Below are 11,717 nucleotides of genomic sequence, written 5' to 3' on the forward strand. Positions count from 1 at the left end.
CATATGGACATTTCATGATGTGTTACGTATTCTAGGCTGCTCTGGACTTGAAAGCTTCTCATCATATGCAAATAGATTCCTGTTACCAGAATCTCATTCAAAAATTCCATCCTTCCCCCGGTTCATGGTCTACGTGCGCGAAATCGGTTTTTACTGCATCGTCTGCCCGAACGCCTGCAAAGCCATCGCAGGCTGATAGTATGGAACCTCCAGAAAACAAAATGCAACTTTGCCTAATGAAGAACAATAGGATTTAAGATAATATCTCGCAGGGATAGCCTGCCCTCGACACCAAGAGACCATCCTCAGATTGCACATACCCTGTGGCCAGCACCAAAGACCCCCACCCAGCTCAAATCCCCCTCCGTCTTGAACTTCCCTGCCGCAACGCCATTTACAGTATAATTACCCACCGTCTTCTTCTTGAAAGCCGCCGAATGCGAATACATCCAGGACTCAGCGGACTCTAGACCGCCGAACCAGTTGCATTTCTAATCCTCATCACTAGCCTAGATCAGCGTTTGGATCCCAGAGTGCACCACCTTGGACAATGTCGGCAGGAACGAGTTAAAATCTACCTCACATCAACACCCAAGTGAACAATTGATGGCAAAGGAACATAAATGCCCCCTATGGCTTGAAATAGGGCATATATTCCCGCATTACACCCCTGATATTCCCCCTGTGCGCCAATCTCCTTCATCACCGTCTTATCTTGCAAATACGCCACATAATTCTTCGGCGGCACGGGATTATTGAGCTGCGCTCTCACATCATACGCATCGAAAATCCGCCATCAAGATGACCGAAAAATCAATCTCGTTGTAGCAGGTGCCTTTCTTAATCTTAGCTGCAATTGCTAAGTGCTGTTACTTTCGCAGTTGATCTTCTCTCAATTTCTGCGTTTGACGCGTGGTAAATATGTACCCTTGACTCCCTCTTTTTCTCCATCATCCGCGCGTACCAAATCGGGTAGTCCATAGGATATGCATTGAGGAGCTGTATATGCTGAGAATAACCCTGTGCGAAGACATTTGGCAGTGGCCCAGCTGCGATTCCCACAACGGCAGCGAAGAGCAGGGCGAGAAGTCTTGATTTCATGGTGAGGAATTGATGTGGTGGTGAGAACCTTGGCATGAGGTGAGGCAGAAGGTGTGGGATTTTGATGGCAGTTTATAGGTTGGCAGAGAGGAAGAGAGAGAGGCCTCACACGCGGCTGGTTGGGGAGGTAATTATATTAAGTGAGGTAATTTACTACTGGCAGATGTGCTGAACGTTGCTTCTTTTGTTTCTAGAAGAATCTAGGCTACTGCCGAGATTTTCAGTTTATCGGTGTTGCTAGATGATGAGTTCTGTTTGCAGATGTGGTTCAGAGAACTTGCTGAGCTTCTATCGTGTTTTCTCGTCTGAATCTCAACACTTGGCCTGGCCTAAATCCTTGATATCCTTCCTCATCCGTCGCCCCAGCCTCCCCAAGGAAATGTGTTTTCACAGTCACCCCTTTGGACTTCCTCCTCGGCTCCTCCGGAACTCGGTCCACATCACACAATTCTCTCCTCTCTTGAACTCCACCTCCCGGGGGCCAAGTTCCTTGCATACCAGCCTTGAGACGAAATGGTAGCTCCACGATCGCAATGAGTCCTTCCAGCCGAACCCAGTCATGAACACTGAGCCATGCACTTTATAGTTCCGGTTTTCGTGAATAACATCATGTACTTGCAAGGGGTTCGATTTTTTGTGGGCTGTGAAATAAGACGAACTGAACTCTTTGTGACTTTGTCTTAGACAGGCGAAGTTAAGACGCCAGTTAGGGCGAGGGAAGATCTCCTGCATGAACACTCGCTGGCAGTTTCAAGGGCAAGGGAAGTAAAATGAGCTTTGAAAATGAAGAAGTCTCAGTGAACGTCAAGAAAGTGGAGCAGGAAAGGTCACCTGCCTGGTAGCAATGCCGGGTCGCTTATGTAGAGAAAAGAGGCTGGCTCCACCTCCACCTCTGCTCTCCCACTAATCTAAACCGACGATCATGACTGGAGCCGCACGATTCCTTTGATGCACTTTCCGGAGCGCAGCGCCCGCCGTCTCTCAAGATGGGCGCCCGAGGTAAGTCGCTTACTGGAGGCTGGTGCGATTGTGAATGGGAACGTCCAACAGTGCCTTAATTTCTATTTCCCATGACACACCTCACTAGGAGTCATCAACGTTCCAATTTCACACGACTGTGTGTGCAGTTCTCATTATGAAGAAGCCTTATTGTTGTTCCTTCTCTAGTTTCTATTTCATTCGACCTCCCGTTATGTTCTTCTCCTTTGTGCCCAACTCCGCGCCCGAGCGCCGGATCTTGCCAGGCCGAGACGATTTGGAAGCACTACACTACAGCACCGTCACTGACACCGGGAGGTTGCCTCCTCGGCACGTTTCCAGCGCCTTTGACCAATTACTCCCCAAAGATCTCGGATGGTGGCGCTCAGTGGCCCGGCACCAGGCTGATCCGGGCGTGGGGCCGCTGGAGCTCGTGAAGCTCCCAGTGCAAATCTGCCAGGAGGACGGCCCAGGTCATGGAACCGTCCTGAAACGCCTTCTATTTGTTCCACGCCCACCCCGCCCAGGCCAATTCCAATGTCGAAACCATGCTCATTCGATCACTCTTCTTTTAACTTTATGATTAACTTTCCGTCATGGTGTTCGACCAGCTGTCTGTTGTGCTGGCGGGGTTGGCAATTTTGATCGCGGTGGGATACACGGCCCAGCTCACTGTTAAGTCGGATGTGGACGTGGACTCGCTGCCATGGGTGGGCTTGAAGTCGGGAATCTTCGCAGGTCCGCGAACGCGTATTGGCAGTCTTGGAACCGGAGTGCTGGCAACAATGGAGGCGGGGTATCGGAAGGTTCGTACTCCACTCAATTGTTGATCGCGGGGCTTACTCTGGATGATAGTATTCAGCTTCAGAGATCTCTTTTATCCTCCCGAGATCCGACAAATCGATGGTTATTCTCCCAGGGTCGCAGGTCAAGTGGATTGCAGACCAAGCAGACAGTGTGTTGAGTGCCCAGCTGGCGCAGCGTAACTCTCTCTTGACGGACTATGTTCTCCTCGACCCCACCATGGCTAGGAATCCAATACAAGAGGTCATAGTTCGACGGAATTTGACACGTTCCCTTGGTTCATTGGTTGAAGAAATTGAAGAAGAGCTTGCGGTTGGAGTGGCACATTACTGGGGAAAGGACACAGACAATTGGAAGGAGGTTGGGGTGTTTGAGACAATGGGTAAGGTGGTCTCCAGGTCATCAAACAGGATCTTCGTTGGCCTGTCTCTGTGTGAGGAATTATGATACCCCAAAGAGCTACATGTGGCTAACAAATGCAGGCCGGAATGATGAATATCTTGACTCTGCCGAAGGCTTTGCTGGAGCCGTTGCCCTCAGCGGCACACTACTCAAGCTCGTCCCTGCAATGTTTCAACCATTGGTAGCCTGGATATTCGTCCTGCCCAATAGATTCCACTTATACAAAGCGTCAAAATATCTAATCCCCTTCATCCAACAACGAATGAAAGATCTAAAGGAGGCCGAAAAGACTGGGATCCCCCGACCCGACTTGAATGATTACACAACCTGGCATATCAAGGAAGTTGAGCTGGACGGGATTGAAAACACACCTCCGAAGATCGCCAAGCGGATAATGACCCTCAACTTCGCGGCAATTCATACTTCAACTTTTACAGCTACAAATATCCTCTTCGATATCTACGCTTCCCCAATGGCTGACACATACGTCAAGGAAATTCGAGAGGAGGTTGAACAGGCGTTGTCAGAGAGTGGCGGTAAATGGGACAAGAACACAATTGCCAAATTGATCAAGACCGACAGCGCAGTAAGAGAAAGCTTGCGGATATCATCATTCATGTGTACAGGGATGGATAGGGTTGTGGTTGATCCGCACGGAGCTACCATGAGCAACGGACTCCATTTACCCCAGGGAACCAGGCTGGGAACTTCCACATACTCGATACACCACGATGATAGCATTTATGAGAATGCTATTACATATGACGCCTTTCGGTTTTCTCGGCCTAGAGAAATTTCCACTGCTGCGGGAAAGGCAAGAATAGAAGGAAATGGCGACAAGATGCAGTATTCTATGAAAAAGGAGGGTCTCGCTAAGTTACTTGAGTCAAAGAATTTAGCGACCGTTACAACTTCGGACACTTTCCTGTTTGCACCCCCAACCTTCGTGTTGCTATTATAGCCACCTGTTGTCATGAGACAATAACTTGAAAGTCAAGTGTTAATTCTCGACAGATCCTTCGGCCACGGCCGCCACGCCTGTCCCGGACGCTTTTTCGCCGCAACGGAGATGAAGTTACTGGTTGCGTACATCATGATGAACTATGATGTCAAACCTCTCACGATCCGTCCTCCGAATTCATTCATTGCTGGCTCGATCATCCCGCCCATGAAGAAAACCATCTCGGTACGGAGGAGGAAATTATGATCGAGAATGATCTAAAAAGAGAATGGAGAGAGTCTCTCCTTCGAGTCTGACAAAAGCTATGAAGGGCGTCAGGGTGGACTTAAGCGCCACCTGGGAAGTTGGAACAGGCTTTGGAGATCTTGGTCAGCTCGCGGCTTTTCTGGAAAGCTTCACGCTATACTGCGCAAGGAAAACGTGGGCCAAGCTTGGGATATGTTCTGACGCGTTGTTGTATATATAGTCGAGGCTCGGGTCGAAAGGGAATACCTGCCGAGTGAGCGGGCAGAGAAGGGAGAGGCCCGAAAGGGAAGCCTTTGCATGGTGTATATATTATCCATTTCCACGAATGTAAGAAAATTGCACCGAAGATCTTGACCTAGTAAGTTGAGATGTAGGGACATTGTTTCATTCTCAGTATCTGTTGTTCCATGGCGATGATGCCGCTGAGGCGTGAAATATTTAGAGGGCCTCGAGGCCGGGCCTCTGCCAGGTTGAGCGAGAGCAACACTGATACTGTTTCCAGGCAGTTTCCAGGTACGCAATCATCTATTCCCCAAAAGTACAAATGTATTTTACTACTTATATGCTCGCAAAATGGCCTCTCACAACACCCACTTCCTGTCCCTAACACCAACACTCGTTTGTTTCCAACCTACGCTTCCCTTATTCCCCCTCGAAATGGCTTACAACATCAGCAGAGTGAACACTCCACCCATGAATGCAGCCACTAAGGAAATATCCAACACCTTGCCCTGCACAGCGGCACCTGTTCCGCCTCCTGACTTGGCAGTTGAAGATGATGACGGACTTGCTGTGGATGAAGGGGACCTTTAGTTCGTTAGCACTGCCCTCCTTCCCACATCACCCCCTATCGACCAGAAAACTCACCCACTACTCGTAGTCGTCGCCCCACTGCCACTCCCCCCCGAACTCGTTGTTGGAGCAGCCCCATCGCTCGACGAACTCACAGTCACACCGGGGAACAAAGTCCCTCTACATAGAGCCGGCACACCGGCCGCGAAGACAGAGATTTCGGAAGAGGGGCACGCTTGGATGCAGGTAATTAGGCTGGTACCAATCAGCGAGTCGCAGGTGCACTGGTCAAGGGCGGCGCCGGTCTCGTTGCCGTTACAGGTTGACGAGGCGGCGGATGTTTTTTCGCAGGAAGCGACGCAGGGAGGTGTCGTCGTAGTTTGGGCGAGAGTGAGAGAGAGGAGAGGGACGAGGAGGAAGAGGGTGGTCTTCATGATGATGAGTTTGGAAGATAGTTGGGGTTTGTGCAGAGGCTTCGACAAGGGGAGGCCTGTGTATCTGTACTGTGGTTACTTTTATTGATATTCCCAAGGAAAAAAGAAATCTTGAAAAAGGGGAAGGAGGAAGAAACCAACCTTGGCTATGGCGCCCTTTGGGAAGTGGAAAGGTCTTTTTCAACAACAGGAAAAGGAAAGGAGTCCCTCCCTATTTATTCCTCTCCTGCTATCCAAAAATGGAAAGCTGATCACGGAGTAACCTGCCAACCAGGGTCCCCCGCAAACGCATCTGTGAAAGACAGGTCTCGAAAATCAAGCCTCCAACGGTTCTCATCCTCCACTCATCTCCACAAAGGGGCGCTAAGCGGACACAGGACGCAGAATGTCATGCGATATTGTTACACGATTGGTTCACCAAGCAAACGGGCTGAACTTATGCTTATTTGATTAAATGCAGCATATACTAAAATTGGCAGGATCGGCGTGGAGGCCGGAGGAATGTTGAATAAGTAAGATGCGGCGTAAAGAACATCCGTGCCGATGTCCGAGGAGCAGCAAAAACGTTTCCTTTTTCGGTGATTCGGTTACCTCTTTTCGAGAACGAGTTTCGAATTACCAGAGACATGTAGGCCAGCGACAGGGGTTACGGTTTTTTCCATACTGCGTATTTCCTCAATGAGGACCCTGGAAGAGTGCAAATCTCAATTGTAAGGCACAGCTAGTTATCTCGCTTCGCCAGCCTCGCTTGACTCCTTAGGTGACAATTTCGGTAATACACGTGCACCTACTAGAAAATAGAGTTTCCTACTCTCTGGCAAACCTAAGGTACCAAATGCTACGTAATTTGCTTTCACAGGGTTCGATTGGGCCTAGGCCCTGTAATCTTGTACAGAAGTCTTGCATTATTACGCCTTCCTAATAGGGCTCCGTTTTAGGAGGTTAGCAGATTCAAAACGGTGTGCCAGGATTGCGGCCTAAATATTCCTCCTCAGGGGTTCCAATCCTTCGCGTGCCCATAGACGCCACATTTCAATGATTGGTGTCTTTGGTGTTTGAGTGTTCAATAAGCATTTCGCTTCTCGACTTAATCCTGAAGCGATTGGCAAGTGCTCCACGATAAGAGAGTTTTGGGGCCTCACGGAGGAACATTTTACCCGACTGTGGCACGATCGTACAGAAAAGGGGGGGTTTATGTCGGGGCTGAAGCCAACCGAAAGACAAGCTTTGAGGTTATGCACCCCGCAAGATTTAGCGTCTCCGCTCCGAAGAAACTCCAGGGGAGTTGAAAGAGTTGACTCCCGGGGTGTCCATTGGGAGCAGTAGAGCTAAGTATAGACTGAGCAACGGTAAGTATCAAGAAGCTCTATTTTCGAGCAATTTTTTTTTTGTTTTTTTGCTGGTGAGGTGATCCGCCTGCACGTGACCCGTTCACGTGTGAAGTGTTTCCTCTCAGTGACGTGAGCGCTTCCAAAAGGCCTATATCCACTGGCTCTTTTTTCCTTCAAGGGTTTGAAAATATACCGCTCCTCGCAACCAAAGGGCTTCTCGCTTGATTGCTTGAAGGTCGATCTTGATTGGTGATCTATATAGTGCTCATGGAACTCTTTTCGAAACAGATCTTTAACCTGCCTGTCTCTGGACTTTTACAAGTCTCAAGGCGTAACTCAATTGAACCAGTTGATCGTTTAGAATAGTGGGCCAGGATACTCGCTAAAAACTCAGGGGCCGACCCGCAAAATTTAAGCTGACCGAGCAGGCGAAGATCAATCCATCAATCTGTCGATCCTTCATCCCTTTCTTTCTTAAAGACCTCTGTTTCTTTTCTCGTTCCGTTTTCATCTAAAGAGGAAATTTCATGATAGAGTTCAATTCATTTTTTGAGACTGTTGAGAAAACTACACACCTCGAGCCGGGGACAGGGGTATGGAAATGGCGGTGGCCGGGCTCAAGATGATCGTCAGCCTCGCATTTCATGCTCCATCAGCTTCTCCATCATTCCACAATCCTGCAACCCTGTCCCCGTTCTACATCAATTGCGAGCTGGGCTCATCACTTCACTTACGTTCGCCCATTTGAGCTAAGCACTAAGGACACACGGAGTGGCAATTGAAGGGCTCACCAGCACGAGGGCGAAGTCTTGCACCCACCTTGCCACGAAAATCACTCATCGCGATCGAGAGCAAGCGACACCTGCAGCGAAGATTCCCAGCTTTTTGACTGTTATGACGACCGCAAATGATAAGGGAAAGGGGAAGGAGAGGGAATCCGAGGTTGAGACTCCTGAACAGACGAAAAACTGGGGCGGGCGGCTTCAAGACGGGAAGTGGTATTGTGACTGCGACAGAAAGGCAAATTGCCTGACGGTCAAGGACAAAACTAAAACCAGCTATGGAGACAAATGTATGTCAATGCTACTTGCCTTCATTCTTTAGAGACCTAATCGATCGCAAAGTTTGGACGTGCCCCAAGCCTGTAGCTCACAAATGCAACTTCTTCTTGTGGGTGGAGGACGAGAAAGAAGCAAAAGAGTGGCATATAAAACATGGCTCACCACCACCACCTGCACCCGAGACCCCGAAGGTAATTGAAAAGGTATCCGAAGAAGCCCCCAAAGACCTGGGAAATCCATGGACGAAATCCATTACGAAGAGAAAGCCAAAATCGCGAGAGGTGTCAGACGAGGACGAAACTGGCGGACCATCGGACCAGAACGTCGAGGTGGCTGAACTATCAGATTTCGAAGATGCTGACCCTTCAAGGAAGGCCGCCAAAACCACAAGGTTTGCCACCCCAGGTCAGACTGATAAATCGAAGAGCGCTGGAGAGTCCTTGCCAACTCCTGATACCGGCGGGCATGTTTTGGGTGTTGCATCGGGATCTAGATCACGACCGTCACGCGGGGATTCGCCTCCTCCGCAACTCGAAGACGCAATAATTCTGAGAAATGAAAGAAAGTCAAGTCTCAGTGCTGAGGTCCTCAAGTTGATCCGCTCTGAGAAGGTCAGGTTGAAAGAATCAATCGAAATACAAATCGAACATGAAATCGATACCGAAGTGGCGTTGTATGAGCAGAAACTGCGAGGATCTGAAAAGACGAACAAGAAGCTATCGAAAAGGCTTGATGAAATGGAGAGCATGGTCCTGCTTCTAGGGGGTGATGTTGCGGCTGACGACAGCGTCGAATTTTCCGAATGAAGAATACTGGCTCTCATCTCGCATCAAACCAGTTTCTAGAACCAGACAAGCCTTACTCGATCACGCAGACCGAATATTTGGCCCACGCACCTTGAGCCTTCACCTACTGAGATTCAGGTTGGGCTCGTACAGAACTCGGAACACATCCAATTGTCTGGGATATCTCCACTGGTCTCCCACGACATTAAGCCACTACATTTGTGCTCAGCCATTACGAGTTAGGTTGATGTCAAGTAACACACGACTGCACTACGATTGGAGCACAACCTGTCACCGGCTACGACAATTGCGTCCCCGGCAACCAGGTGACACAGGCAAGTCCCGGAGATACCATACGAGAGCGCGGATTTGCTGACGGGTCTCAATTGATCAACAATCTCAATAATTCCGCCACGTCAATTGCAAATCATTTCTCGGTTCGTTCAGCGCCTCTGCCAGTTCGGGACAATCAGCTGGATGCGTGCAAGCCATTTGCGGGACATGCATTTCGCTTACTTCCGAAAAAGCAAGTCAAAACCACTTGAGGACTCACGAGGCTGACACGACATCCACACGCAAGCAATTCCGAGGCATGGCTGCAATTTATTGTACGCCACTATCTGATGGGCAAAAGTATTGCAGATCATCTGTCTTTCCTTCGTACGCTTATTATCAAGCAGAACCCCCCCGATGCGCGTTTTTCTTCCAATTTTACCCTTGGGAAATCGAAAGACAGCACGAACTCAAAATGGTTTCACCAACATCGTCCAAAGCTCCAGGCCAGAGTACGATCACTGAGATTCATTCAGCACCAGCTCATTCTCCCATGCCAACAAGTCCTCGAAGCCCTCCACCACCAACGCACCAACCGACGCAAACCTCAACTTTTCCAGACGAAAAGTCCCATGACTATGCCGTCACAATCGAGCCATCCCACGATGACCCACCAGCCCAGACCCCCCTTCAAATCTTCCACTCCGCGCTCGGGATCCCGCCCCCAAAGCCCCCGAAACCCGTGAAGCCCACCAAGAAGAACCCGAATCCTCCCCCACCACCCGACAAGCCCAAGCTCACGGCAAAGAACAAGGGTGTTTACAGCCAAGTGCTGTCATGTGAGCGTACCGCTCGCTGGAAGTACATATTCTGCGACTTCAGCGTGACCGCCGCTATGTTCCTGCAGATTATCGTCGGTGCATCCGTCACTGCTTTCGGGGCAGGGAATTCGTCTCATGTTCTGATTACCGTTTTCGGGGCCGCGAACACGGCGCTTGCTTCTCTGCTTGCTGTACTGAAGTCCCAAGGATTGCCGAACAGGATTCGGCAAGATTGGAATGGGTGGCGGGAGTTGAGGGAGTATATTGAGGAGAAGGAGAGGGAGATTGAGATGGCTGTTAGTGGACGCGTGGAGGGCGTGCAGGGGCCGAAGAGGTTGGATGTTTGGGAGACGGTTCGCGCTATTGAGGCGAGGTATACTGCGGTGCGATTGACGGCAGAGGCCAATAGACCGGATACTTATATTCCGTTGCCTGCATTGCCGAAATAGATGGATATATGATGGTGTTTGGATTTCCGAAGAGGATGGATTGTTATATTGGGTTTAATGAGATACTTCGCTTCAAATGTCATTTTAGAGCCACTTGGCACCGTGGAGGAATTCCCAGACGGATGTGAAGTTGGAAGTATATGAGCCAGAGAGAGATACCCACATGAATAACTCATTTCACTTGCCTCGAGATGGTGTTCTCTTTAACCAAGTCACATTTCATTGCTGGATAATGAATGTTCTTTCGTTTCTGACCTCCGCACCGATCCGCATCCTGCCATATTTCCTTTCTCCAGTCCATCTAATCTGTCTTTGCAACATCAATGGGAGACTCCGTCACCATTTGTCCTCAACCAGCTCCATAATCGGCGGCACGGCATACGGCCAAAACATGACAACGGCCACGACGGGGAAGTACCTGCCAAATATGCACATTAGCCCCTCTTCTCTACGCTGCCTCTCTCCTTCCCTCCCTCACCTCCTCTTTCTCGACAAAAACCGGTACAATGGAAGACTCACATCATAGCACTCCCACCCACTTTCTTCCACTGCGCAGCCCAAGCCGCCTGGCCCTCAGCAGCACCAGCGCTCGCCGAGCGCACAGCAGCATATGTCCTGAATTGCTGGATAGCAGGTCGTTGGAACTTGGTTCGTGCGAGTGCGGAGAGCACTGGGCTTCGAATGATGGGAGACATCGTCGTGTTTGGAGTGGAGATTACGGGGCCAGGGTTCTTCGTTGCGGGGTCGAGTCTCGAGAAGGGAGCACTGAGGTCGAGAGAGGTGGACTCGACCGGTGGAGTGAGGACTGATATCTTCCGACCTGCAGATGATGACGGTCTTGATGTTTACGATGGAAGAGTGATGAAGAAGACGCGAAGACGAGACGAGACGTCGAAACTACCTTCTCACATCTCACAAGCCAGAGCCCGACCCCCTCGCTTGCCAAACAACAGCCCATTTCCGCATGAATCCCTCTCATGAAGGCGAGCGGGTAATTGGATGTGTGCCTCCGTCCCTGCAGCTGCGAGGGGTGGTCATTGGTGGGGTTGAGGCACGGCTATTTAGGGAGTCCAATCGCATCCTTGTACCCCGCAGATCCCTTGGTTTGGGAGGGGAGCGGGGTAAAGGGGAAGGAAACTCCGTTCGCAGGGTCAAGGAACGAATGCCCTTGTGCAACCATTTTGAGGCTCTATTTGTTAGAGGGTTGAAGAGTTAGAGAAGATAGAACGAGAGTAAAGTCTGGCTGAATTGTTCTTTGACACCTGAACCATTTGAGTGC

The 11,717-nt window shown here is 50.0% G+C and overlaps 6 protein-coding genes across 6 annotated transcripts; 3 read left to right on the forward strand and 3 right to left on the reverse strand.

The window, feature by feature from the left end:
* Positions 1-150: 150 nt before the first annotated feature.
* On the reverse strand, positions 151-1,101 carry K444DRAFT_638652 (uncharacterized protein; the record flags this gene model as incomplete). Its single annotated transcript, XM_024884290.1, has 3 exons — positions 151-174; positions 321-491; positions 928-1,101. The coding sequence occupies 3 exons, from the start codon at positions 1,099-1,101 to the stop codon at positions 151-153; spliced, it is 369 nt and encodes a 122-aa protein (XP_024726522.1).
* A 1,200-nt stretch (positions 1,102-2,301) lies between these two features.
* On the forward strand, positions 2,302-4,839 carry K444DRAFT_622691 (cytochrome P450). The gene is made up of 4 exons (XM_024882147.1): positions 2,302-2,885; positions 2,935-3,316; positions 3,366-4,212; positions 4,300-4,839. The coding sequence occupies exons 1-4, from the start codon at positions 2,676-2,678 to the stop codon at positions 4,490-4,492; spliced, it is 1,632 nt and encodes a 543-aa protein (XP_024726523.1). The 5' UTR covers positions 2,302-2,675; the 3' UTR covers positions 4,493-4,839.
* A 15-nt stretch (positions 4,840-4,854) lies between these two features.
* On the reverse strand, positions 4,855-6,145 carry K444DRAFT_622693 (uncharacterized protein). The gene is made up of 3 exons (XM_024882148.1): positions 5,856-6,145; positions 5,360-5,782; positions 4,855-5,299 (listed from the first exon to the last, which is right to left on the reverse strand). The coding sequence occupies exons 2-3, from the start codon at positions 5,716-5,718 to the stop codon at positions 5,155-5,157; spliced, it is 504 nt and encodes a 167-aa protein (XP_024726524.1). The 5' UTR covers positions 5,719-5,782; positions 5,856-6,145; the 3' UTR covers positions 4,855-5,154.
* A 1,617-nt stretch (positions 6,146-7,762) lies between these two features.
* On the forward strand, positions 7,763-9,263 carry K444DRAFT_291736 (uncharacterized protein). Its single transcript, XM_024871668.1, has 2 exons — positions 7,763-8,121; positions 8,174-9,263. The coding sequence occupies exons 1-2, from the start codon at positions 7,944-7,946 to the stop codon at positions 8,914-8,916; spliced, it is 921 nt and encodes a 306-aa protein (XP_024726525.1). The 5' UTR covers positions 7,763-7,943; the 3' UTR covers positions 8,917-9,263.
* A 716-nt stretch (positions 9,264-9,979) lies between these two features.
* K444DRAFT_511247 (uncharacterized protein) lies at positions 9,980-10,411 on the forward strand (the record flags this gene model as incomplete). Its single annotated transcript, XM_024873457.1, has 1 exon — positions 9,980-10,411. A coding segment is annotated over one exon (432 nt), but the record flags the coding sequence as incomplete, so codon positions are not given.
* A 363-nt stretch (positions 10,412-10,774) lies between these two features.
* On the reverse strand, positions 10,775-11,133 carry K444DRAFT_549055 (uncharacterized protein; the record flags this gene model as incomplete). Its single annotated transcript, XM_024876421.1, has 2 exons — positions 10,775-10,856; positions 10,958-11,133. 2 exons carry the CDS (start codon positions 11,131-11,133, stop codon positions 10,775-10,777), a joined length of 258 nt encoding a protein of 85 aa, XP_024726527.1.
* Between the last annotated feature and the right edge of the window lie 584 nt (positions 11,134-11,717).

The sequence above is a fragment of the Hyaloscypha bicolor genome, assembly GCF_002865645.1.
Source record: "Hyaloscypha bicolor E unplaced genomic scaffold K444scaffold_190, whole genome shotgun sequence".
Lineage (NCBI taxonomy): Eukaryota > Fungi > Ascomycota > Leotiomycetes > Helotiales > Hyaloscyphaceae > Hyaloscypha > Hyaloscypha bicolor.